At 45.0% G+C, this 11,143-nt stretch overlaps 1 protein-coding gene across 1 annotated transcript in view; it reads left to right on the top strand.

Annotated features, from left to right (window-relative positions):
• The first annotated feature begins 287 nt into the window (after positions 1-287).
• RGL1 (ral guanine nucleotide dissociation stimulator like 1) overlaps positions 288-11,143 on the top strand; it is a 52,918-nt gene continuing 42,062 nt past the window's right edge. The window contains exons 1-2 of the mRNA XM_054286106.1: positions 288-373; positions 1,143-1,253. Of these exons, the coding sequence (XP_054142081.1) occupies positions 347-373; positions 1,143-1,253 (138 nt within the window). The 5' untranslated portion in view covers positions 288-346. The remainder of the gene's footprint in view (positions 374-1,142; positions 1,254-11,143) is intronic.

Genomic DNA, 11,143 nt, shown 5'->3' with positions numbered 1-11,143 from the left:
GGGCAGCGGCAGAAAGGGAGGGGAGGGAAGGGAAGGAGGGAAGGGCAGGGCAGGGAGATGAGGAGGAGGCGCTTCCCCGGGAGCCGGGCCGGACGCGGAGCGGGGGCTGCCGGGGCAGCGCAGGCACGGCCGGGCCGGGCCGGGCCGGGGCCATCAACAGGAAAGCCCGCGCGGGCCGGGCCGAGGCGGCGCCAGGCGCGGCCGCCTCCCCCTGTCCGTCCGTCCGTCCGTCCCTCCCCCGGCCCGGCCCTCCCGCGCAGCCCGGGGGCCGCTCGGCTCCGCTCGGCCCGGCCCGCGGCGGGCGAAGCGCGGAGCGTCCGACCCGGCGCCCGGCAAGGCACCGAGGATGAAACTGCTGTGGAGAGCGAAAATGGTAACCGGCTGTCCCCTCCTGTCCCCTCCCGTCCCGTGTCCTGCCTTGCCCTGGGTGCCGCTGCCCGGCGATGCTCAGTGCCAGCCGTGCCCTGCCCGCTCCCCGCGATGCCGTGCCCGGTGTCGGGGGTGCCGTGTCCGATGCTGGCCATGCCGTGCCCGCCGATGCCATGCCTGGCACCGGGATATGCTGTGCCCCCTTCCCCCGCTTTCCCCCTGCTCTAAAGCTGCTTGGGTTTTTTTCTTGTTCTTGAAATAATAAGGTTTTTGGAAGAGCAAATCACAAATCTCTCCTTCTCAAGAGAGTGAAAATGTCGCTGTGTTTTAAACGCTGTGTAGCTTCAAAGATTCAAGGCTGTGTGCCGAAGTAATTCAGCGGTTTTAAAAGTGCGAATCCTTCCCTAAATGAAAGGCCAAAGAGATTAATTGCTGTAGAAAAGGGGGGAGGAAAGAGACGACTGCTAATAAAAACCAAACTCTTTCCTTAGAAGACTTTATGCAACTATTTAAAATATGTGCTAGTCTGGGAAAAACAGTTAAATGAAAGTCCAGGTACCTCGATACCACAGGAAAGGACAGCTTGCCAAGAATATCTCCAGTGTTCCCTCAACCTAAGGGTATCCTGGATTGCTTTGATTGCTGTGTTTACTTTGTGCTGCCCATCTCCTCTGCTCTGCCTGCAGCAGCAGAGCACCTGGGACTGATTGTGGTCAGCAGAAGGGGGAGAACGTTCCTTTTCATCTTATTTTTCTTTCTCCTTTTCCTGGCAGACCACATTTCAGGACGGGGGTGAAGAGGTAGAAGACGGAGCCGTCTACAATGTCACCCTTAAAAAAGTGCAGATTCAGCAGGCTGCCAACAAAGGAGCAAGGTGGCTGGGGGTAAGTGAGGCTAGCACGGTGGGGAGGGCTGGTCATGGACTTCGGAGCCGTCCAGGGAGCTGAATTCCACAGGAATTGTTACAATATTAACTTCCAGCACTGGCCGCTCTCATTATTTTCTTTTAAAAAAAGAACAAACCAAACACTGAACTAGTCTGCTTGGGTCATCTGAAATAACACTCTCCTTGTGTTGACTCTTCCTCTTTTCTTGACCTGTAAAAACAATTTGACCAGCTGTGGCCCTGTATCAGGTGATTCTTGGTGCAGAGACAAGGATCTTAGTTTATGGCCTGAGAAGCTGAACATCTAACAGTTCTTTCAGACTGGACTATGGCTCGTTTCTGCTGTTAGGAACCTATCTCAGGTCTCCAAACAAATAGTTATGTTGTTTTGACTGGTAAAGGTCCCTCAAAGTCAGCAAAACTTCCTCTGACCTTAAGGGAATACTGGTTTGGGTCTTATTTCTGTATTGCTTTCTTGGCCAGATGAGAAATTAATTGCATTTCTGTAAGAATTACAGCTCTGTACTGTTTTTCAAAGCACAAAGGCTTTAATGGTAAGTGAAATAAGCTTAAATGCACACAGTTGATTTGACATGCTGCTGAGCGCCTTCACCTTTATCAGGCCAAGTCCCCAGCTGATAAAAAACGTCCTCACTTCATAGGAATCAGTGCAGCTGTGGCAGCTGGGGCCACGTCTGCAGGAGATCCCTGTAACCTTCATAGTATTTTGTTATGTTTATTTTTTTCCTTTGGGATCAAAGGCAGTAATATAAGAAGTTGGCTTGATGTAGTATCCATGTTGGTATTTTAAAGGCTTTTAAAACTGCCCTGAGATTTATATCCAGTCAATTTCTTGTGAAGCCCCTGTGACATGAAGCAATACAGCAGAGCTGAAACCAGCGTCAGGAGAAATAAGCAAATTCTGTCCTGCATGCAGATAGTGCTTAGAGTCTCCCCTTCCCGTGTTTCCAAGCGGTACACAGAGTACTCATGAGAACAGATAATTTCAAATCTGCTTCCTTTGGGTGGCAGATTTCCCATTTCTGCCTGCTGTTTTTACCAGGAAAATACTACCAATTATATTTGAGCTCCTGCAACTTTCCTAGCTGGTTTTGTGTAAGAGGTGAAGATCATTTTGAGTGTGTCTGTGTCCCATAAACATAGTTTAGAAAAGTCTGTTTTTTGAATACAAAGAAAGTCTGAATTTTTTTGCCTGCTTTTTGCTGTGTTGTTCCTTGTAATAGAAGGAGTTTGCCAGGCCTTGGTCCTGTTCTCAGAGGAAGGGAGCTGGTATGTTCCTGTGCTCATCCCCGCAGCTGATGCTGCCCATCCCAGCAGGAGGACCAGGGACTGCAGGGTCAGGGCAGTGGCTGTCAGGATCCTGTGCCTGTTGGTTTTTTGAGGTCAGAATGTTTGTGGGGAAGGAGATAATGTGTCAGAAATCCACACCTGTTCCGGGCATAAATCTATGACCTCAGCTCCCAGTCTAGTTTCTTTCATGAGCAAAAACCCCCAAATCTTGTGTATATTACTTAAAAATATTTTGGAACATATGGGCTGTTTGTTTCCCTTAAGCTCTTCAGAACATAAAGTATTTTAAGCTCTTCTTGTGATCTTGTTTTATTAATGGCTTTTTTTGTGGTCCTGAAATCAATAAATAGCCTCTAACGCAGAGCATTATTTATGAAGAGCCATCCCTGCCCCCAGCAGTTTGGCTTTGAAGAGCCAAATTGTCTCTTTTAGAACTGTCATCAGGTGACTTCGTTGTTTTTTGTTTGTTTTTTTTTTTTTTTTAATCTGGAGTTTATAAGGGTTTATGATTTTTTTTTCTGTACTTTGAAACTCATTAGCATTAAATTAACAAGGTGTTGGATTTAGCAATGTTGATTTTAATTTTTTTGATGGTGCTCTAAGTCAGGCTTAGATTGAAGACCCAAGGTCGACAACCTATTTGTACATCAGCAAATATTGAGCCTTCATAGTGACAAACATAGTAACTCACTTACTGATCATATGCATGTCTGGATTTAATTTTTAAAAAACATTTTTTCAATGTCAGTTTGTGTCCTGTAAAACTCCACTTAGCAGAATGACCCCTTCTGAAGCACTGGGGTTCTTGTGGCAGGTCAAGTCTAATAAACCTTCCCTAAGATTCTCCATCCTAACAACCCATCCAGGGTCACTGGATGGCTGGCCCTGTGATGAGAGAATGGATTGTTTAAAGGCCAATCATAAGATTCCAACTACAGCACCATAAACACTTGCCTACTGAAATACAGAAATGCCTTTCTTGTGTTTCAAACTTCTACAACTAACAAAAGAAAAAGAGAAACAGGCTGTGACTTAAGCAGGCATCAGCAGTTCTGAAACTTTCAGTAGTGTAAAGCTCTCGGATAATCACTGAATTTCTTAGCTTTAAATTTAATACTAGACATCAAAGGATGCCAATAACAGCCACTGCTTTTGTCACCACATACTCAGTCACTAAATATTTAGTGAAGCTTAAGACTTTAAGCACTAGAGTATTAGGGAATTTTAAAAGCTCTAGTGGGAGCTCAGTGAGAGATGCTGCACAAAAGCTCTGTTTTGACTTAAAAGAATGTGCAGACGTGATATTAAAAGAGGACTGACTGTACATAGATCTTAGCTGATGACTGGTATCAAATCTTCAAAAATCAAGTGTGCTTTCTAGAAATATTGAGAGAGAATCCCTCCCAAACACAATAGATTCAACCAGAGAAAGCATGTATGCATTTTTCTTGAAAATAAAGTGGGTTTTGGTGTCTCCAGGATAGATTTTGAGAGGCCTCCAGGATTCTGGAGAGAAGAACAAGCTACAAAAGCCATGGAAGCTGAGGTACATGGCCTGACATCTTTATGAGAGAACAGGATGGAGAAGTAGAGATTTGGACATACAGATGGCACACTCAGAAGAGGGGAAGAGGAGGATTTGGGGTGCACAATCATCAGTTTGAATGGCATTATGTCAGGCTAGAGAAAAAGGCGTATTGGTAACTGGAAGGGAAGGTTTGGGAGCACAGCAAAGAATTTGAATGATGTGGTTAGAAAGAGAATATTGTGTTGTGAAACTTTATTTTTAGAAAGAACCTGAAAAATGGGATTCAGCTTCCCTGTGAGGATGTGAGTGCAGCCCACAGGGAGGCTGGATGTCAAAGAGGATGGTGCCGTGAAGAAAAGGCACCAGAGCAAAAGAGACAAATGTTTGGGGGGGGCTTTGCTCTTGAGCTGACAGCCAGGTACCCGTGCAGTGGCAGAGACGAGCCGAGTCATGCTCCAGCCCGAAGTAGGAAAGGACAGCCAAACTCTGGATGTACGAGTGGATCAGCCGCTAAATACCTGAGTTTCTGTGGAGCAATGTGCTGACAGTGCCAGGGGAGGTGAACTCCAGCCGGTGATCTATGGGAAAGTGGAGAGAAGGGAAACAGCGGCGGGTGGAGAAGTTTGTGGGGAGATGGAGGAGAGTGGTGCAGGAGGAATAGAGGCACGGGTGTGGTGTGCGAGGGTGGTAAGATCACTAAAACAAAAGCAAAGAGGTTTTGAAATGCTGTGAAGTGGCAATTGTCAAGCCCCGTGCTAGCGGCTGGAGTGCTTTATCTGCCCCTTGCAGGAGTTACGGAGGGATGGGGCACCGCTGTCCTGGGAGGGGAGGGAATGGCGAGGAATGAGTGCTCAGACACGAGGGGCTCCTGAATACCTGCAAATGTCTTTCCTATCAGAGTCCTTCATGTGGGAAGGAGTGAGGGAGAGACCTACAGTGTGTGAGCATTTCGTGGGGCAGGTCACAGGAAACGAAGCCAGGAACTGGAGTTCCCCAGGCCTCCGTGCTGACTCCCCACTCCTGAAATGGTTGCTGAGCTTTCAGAATCCGTCCTCAACATCAAGGTTCTTGCTTTACTGATGGATGACAAGGACTCCTCTTCCTTTGAGTCTTAAATACCCAGATAACAGACAAATAGTCTGCTCACTTATGGCCAAGCTGCCTGGCTTCATTAGGCATGGATTACACATCTAGAGGAGATTTTAGAAACTTAGTTTTTACTTTTTGCTTTCTCTTTTTTGCTACAGCTGAACTTATGGCTCTGGGCTCTTTGTTCAGGCAGAGATGGAGGCAAAACATAGCTTGTCTTAGAGTGTCTTTAATATTTTAATGCTAGGTTTATAGCAGAACATGTTCTTCCAAAATTGTCAATGGACTGCTGTTAGAAGGGTGCTTTTCAGTGCCTTAAAATGCTGAAAGAGGGAAAAGCTGAAAAGTAGCAAATCCATCACTTAATATTTGTGTGCATTCTTAGCACTACTATTATTTGATAACTACCTTTTCTGGGAGTTTTGTGGCGTTTTAGAAAGAAATTTTTAATTTTCAAAAATTTTATTCGTTTATATTTTTTAATTTAGTGTGAGTGATTCCCTTGCACTGAAAACTGCATGTGACCACAAGTTTGGCTTCTAAACACATCCACAGTCACATACATTGGCAGGAAGTTTGTGCTGGAGAGTTCAGACAGAAAAACATTGCAAAAACTTGTGGCTAACTAATTTGTATCCCAGCTGGGACCTGGGACACAACCATCTCTCTGACTTGATCAATATGGCAGGAAAGAAGGTTTAGTCTGGATTTCTTTCTTTCCAGCACAGACCTCCTAACTATGGCTTGAGATCTAAGTGGTGCCTGGAATCATCAACATTTAGGAAGAAGTAAAACCTCGCATTTTCTCTGAGCCTGCTCCTGCCCTCCCACTTGCCCTTCTGAGCCAGCTCTGTGATTTCTTTTTCATCTTACCCTTAGATCCCAGATGTTCTGGTCAAGTGCAGTTTCCTGTGGAAGCAGCAGGCAAGGGCTGGGCTGATCATTGTCCTTGCTGCAGCTTGCTGTTTTGTCTCTTGATTTAGAGCATGTGTTGGTCACTTTTGGCTAAAGCAGCCTCCCTCTGCTAAATCAGGTTCCCTCAGCCTGTCCTGGCTGCCCAGAGCAAGGCCAGGGTGTAGTTCTGGCTGTGTATTTGGCAGAAGCAGAAAAGCAGCTCCCAAGGAGCTGACAGGCTTCCTGTGGAAACTGAGCTGTGCTATCATCCACTCCTAAGTCTCCGAGGAGCTGTCTTGGAGAAGGATGGGGTGTGCTCACATTGGGTTTGCTTGGGGGAAGGTGCCTGTTGAGTGCTGGAGACCCACACAGTAGTGTATTCAAGGGAACAGAATGATTTTACCTATAGACATGTAGTCAGTTATCCAGAAGAAAGCTTTGGCATCTCGCTCAGCTTGTGTTTTGGTTTGGAGTAGGCTCTTTCCTCCTGTCCTTCCTTCATGAGGGCATAATAGTACCATGGTACCATTCATAGCCCTTATTAATGACTTCTCATGGAATATTTTTCTTCTTGCTTCCTGGTTTGGGTTGCAGGGATATCCCCAGTAGCAGTCTTGGATGCAGTCATCAGCTGGTTAATAGAGGCTGTGTGTGCAATATACACTCAAAAATGGAAACTGAGCCTATTAAGAGTTCTAAAAAGGAAGCCTGAAAGATTACTGTCCATTACTTTGCCAGTTCCAAATGCAAAATGCATAATTAGAAGGGTGACTGGCTTTGTAGCACAGTGTTAAGCTCTCAGTGGAGTGTAAAACCTCTCACTCCAAGCTGCCAAAGCGTGACAGGGTGGCAGTGCTTTAATCCTGGTGCTACGAAGGCTGAGTTAGGGCTGGGATGCCCTGGCACAGCCATGAGGAACAAGGGAGGGACAGGGCCAGCCTGCCTTGCTGGGGCTGTGCAGGGGCACCTCTTGCTAAGGATTCTTACATGAAGTGGAATAACAAGGGTTAAGGGAGCCTCTTGAGTAAAGCTGCTGGAGACTGTTCTGTTGCTGCACTCCTTGTGTGTATCTGTATTTTGGGTATCTCCCAGCCAGCCTGCTCATGGCCAAAACTTGCCCTTGGCATTTACCTGTGACATGCAGGATTAGAATGACATCCTGTGCTGTAATTGCTTTCCCCTGGGAATTCCTCTGACAGCCAGGATGACTATTTTTGAGCTGAGCTACTTGGATGCTACAGGTTCTCCCTAAATTCCAGTGCCTTAACTGTCTTGCTGCTGACATCACTGAGTGTTATCTTGCTTGCTGTTTTAAGAAGCTGTAAGTAAAAGGATTAAGCCCCAAATTTTGCTTGCTGTGCAAAGGAGCTGGCACTTTCTCTCTGAATGCTAGATGTAGGTCACTTGTTGGGTTAAGGAGGAGTTGGCAAGGAATGTGGCTATGTGTCATTGGAAAGCTGTGAGATGTAGCACATGAACTGGACTGAGATGTTGTGCAGAGAACAGCCCTGCAGAAACCATTAGTTTCACTCTTGGGGTTTTGATGCCTTCATTTAAGAACAGGCTGAAACATTTCACGTACGTTAGTCACACTTGGATTTAAATTTAACCTTGGTAAAGCTAATTAAAAATAGGTGTGTAAATGCACGCTTTGAACTTGCATCTTTTACTCCTGCTGTTTTTTAAATATATAATTTCCTTTAGCCAGCACTCTAAGGGGGTGCACCTGTGTGAAGAAGCCAGCACAAAGCAGTCAGATCATGGCTTAGCCCCATGGAGAAAGCAGGGTTATTTTGTGTAACAGGGTAAATAAATGCTAGGTGTGGATCCTGCTCTTCCTTGCCTTTGTGTGTCACTGTGTAGTGCCTTGTAAAGCAAGGGCAAAAGGTGTGTGATGTCTTAGTGTTAGTACCACATTAAGATAGTATCAGAGGCTGTGAAAGATGATTCCTAAAAGGAACTGGAACCTCATTCCTGAAGGGTTGAGCAGCTCACCAGCCCTTGTCTCTGGGCAGGTGTCACAGTTTGCTCCTGCAGTCTCCCAGAAGTACTTTTGCCCTTGATTCACCCCAAAAAGCACTATGTGCAGTGGCCAGACAAGCTCTTCAAAAGTGACTTGTATTCTTCCTGGGTGGTACACTAGCATGTAGGGCTCCACTATAGTCTATGTTAAGTTTTTGCACCTTATGAAATAAAAATTTTATTGATTATGAGGATGTGTGTCTCATTTTAATTTTTTCTTTTTAAAAAATTTAAATAAAGTATTAAAGCTATAGTGAGGAATTCTGTGTTTTGGATATGGAAATGCATTTACTGTTTATGGAAATCCTTTTACCTTGGACCAAGCTGAACTCATGCTAATGTCTGAATACTGTACTTCAGTTTAGCACCATGCCACCAAGAGGTGACAATATAGGGACTGCAAGGAAAGCAGAAACACCCAAGTGAAGAGATAATGGTCTTACATTCTTACAGCACCTTTCACCCAAATAACTTTCAAAGCATGGCTGCAGATTTTCTCTAGACTGATTATGTTGGATGTTGTAATGTAACACAGCACAAAATAGGATTGAGTAGGGATTAAAATTCAGCCTCAGTGCTGTGGCCTGGGTTTGGGAGATTCCCCTTTCACTGGGGAGGTGGAAAAGAGATGGGGAAAAGCATTTCTGGGACAATGTGGCTTCAAAAAGGCTGGGGTTTTGAGGCTGCTGAAGGGTTTGAACCATTAAAAATGTTGGGGGAGATGGATTAACTGCCAGAGCTGCACGGTAATATTTATTTAGTGGCTTCACACTGTTATCATATGAATATCTTCTTCACATGTGACACATGCAGCGAGGAGCAGCTGCTTAGCCAGGCACAGCAGCACCTGGAAACAATTTAGGACCAGAAGTGAATTAATTAAAACCACCTGGGGAGAAGACCTCGACTTCTGAGAGTCCAGAGTTGTGTGGCAGCATTTGCCGCCCATGCAACAGCAGTTGTGAAAGGAAGCTCAAATATTAAGTTACAGCAGGGAAGGTGGGAGTGAAGTGAAGCTTAGAAAATACTGTTAGGGAGATGACAGTAACTTCTCACTCATTCTGGTGCTTGTTCCCTCATCCCAAAGGTAGGAGAACTAGAAAGAGGATCCACAGGTGGAGAGGGATTGGAGACACCAAAAAGGTGAGGACTGTTATATTTGTGTCTTGGTGCAACTGATGTGCAAGTTTAACAATAAATCCTCATAGGACTGAGGCTCTATTCTGGCAGTGAATAGGAGGATATAGGAAAAGCCTTCAAAACAGTGAGTGGAGAAGAGACATGTTATCTCCAGGGTGATTTTGAAAGCAAGAGGGGAAAGAAATAGTGATTTTGCATTGTGTGTAATTAACCTGAAGGGACTTGCTGCTGGTAGAGTAACTGAATCCAGCCAAGTCCAGGAGGATTCAGAGAGGATTGAACATTTATATAAATAATGAGAACAAATACATGAGATTCAAAACACAAGACATTATTTTTTGTGATTTAGGGATAAAACAAACATGTCCTGCAGCTGAGAAGAGTTTTTTCCTTTAGACTTGTTATTCTGAATGTTATGTGTGTTATTTCTTCACCTTCTTCTTTAGCATCTGGTTGGAGGAGAGAAAACCTCTAGTTTGGTTTAAAATGACGATTATTATGTGTGGCTGCTTATAAAGTTCTGGTTTCAATTTGTTTCCAGCAAATGTTTAATGAGGGAGAATTAGACTGAACATAGGTACTTATCAAAAGAATAATGAGGACTTTAATGCCCAGGAGGTATCAGGGCCATATTGCCACATGGTATAGGAGTTTGGTGTGGGCTGGTTTTCCAGCAGCCCTGCAACCTCCTCCTCGTTAAGGAGAACTCTGGGTGCTCAGATCCTGCTCTTTTTTATGTGTGTAAAGCAAAAGTTTGCATCTGTGCAGTTTTAGACTCTGCAAAAGCAGGAATTGTGTGGGTTGCCCTTTGCTTTCCCCCATTGATCTTCACAATAGCTGCTTTAAAATGAGGCAGCTTGAGCAGAGCAGGGTACTCTACATGTGGGCTCCTCAGACATTTTTTTGTTTGCTTTTTGTTGTTACTTCCAAGCATTGTGCTGAAATATGTAATGTTCTACCTACTGTAAGCCTTCAGGTCTTTTCTCAGATCTGTGTGCCACTGTGGGACCTCTAAGGGTAAGACTTTCAGCAGACTTTTTTCCTTTTTTCTGGCCTCTCACATTTATCTCCGTTTAGTTGCATAAACCATCTGTTGCACATCAGAGTGTAGCTTGCCTTCAGCAGCTTTGGCAATCAAAATGAGATTTTGGCAGCTCCACCTCAGGTGTGAAACTTTGCATGGTGACATTTGTTAACCTTTTGCTCTCCTGAGTTGCAGACTGATGGAGTTCTGACTTTTTCCTGTGTGCCACCTCCCTGGCTGTCCTGCACATGGCTCTGACATCAGCCCCCAGTGCTGCCCCTGGGCCACAATGGCACTAAGGAGTTGTAGGCATTTCAAGTGCTTTTGTGGAGTAATCCTGTTATTATAGTGTACTTCATCTATTTTTTTCCTCTTCTATTCTTCCCACCTTTTTTGGTTTGAAAGCAGTTTAAAGGATTATTTTCTTTTCCCCTCCCCCTCACCTGCTTTGGTACTGCCTTTCTCCCCATGGAGACTCAACCTTTCTTCCACCCAGTAGCTGTTTCTTTCTTTCTGGGGAGTGCATGGGCTCTCTGTGCAAGTAAAACAGCATGTTTTTATTACTAAGTGGCATTTCCATTGAAAGATCTCAGAATGACTGAACAGTATGGAATGACTGAATGCTTTGAGGTAGCCCTTGGGCTTCTGACTGGAGACTTGTGGTAGATTTCATTAGGCTGCCAGATCCCAGTGGCTCTGTGTTAGTGTCTATAAATCCTAAAGCAGAAATAGACTATCATGTTAGAGCTACCTGGGGTTTTATTCCTTCCTAAATGTAGTTCATGCCCCACACAAGCTTGAGTTTTTGTTTTGACTCAAATTGAGTGCAGAATGTCCTTCAGTAGTTTGGAGGATTCCTGTGGATAGAACTTGTCAGATG

Source organism: Melozone crissalis, unplaced genomic scaffold (assembly GCF_028551555.1).
Source record: "Melozone crissalis strain CALT ecotype California unplaced genomic scaffold, PUWL_Pcris_2 ptg000045l_1, whole genome shotgun sequence".
Lineage (NCBI taxonomy): Eukaryota > Metazoa > Chordata > Aves > Passeriformes > Passerellidae > Melozone > Melozone crissalis.
This window is presented reverse-complemented; position numbering and strand designations above follow the sequence as displayed.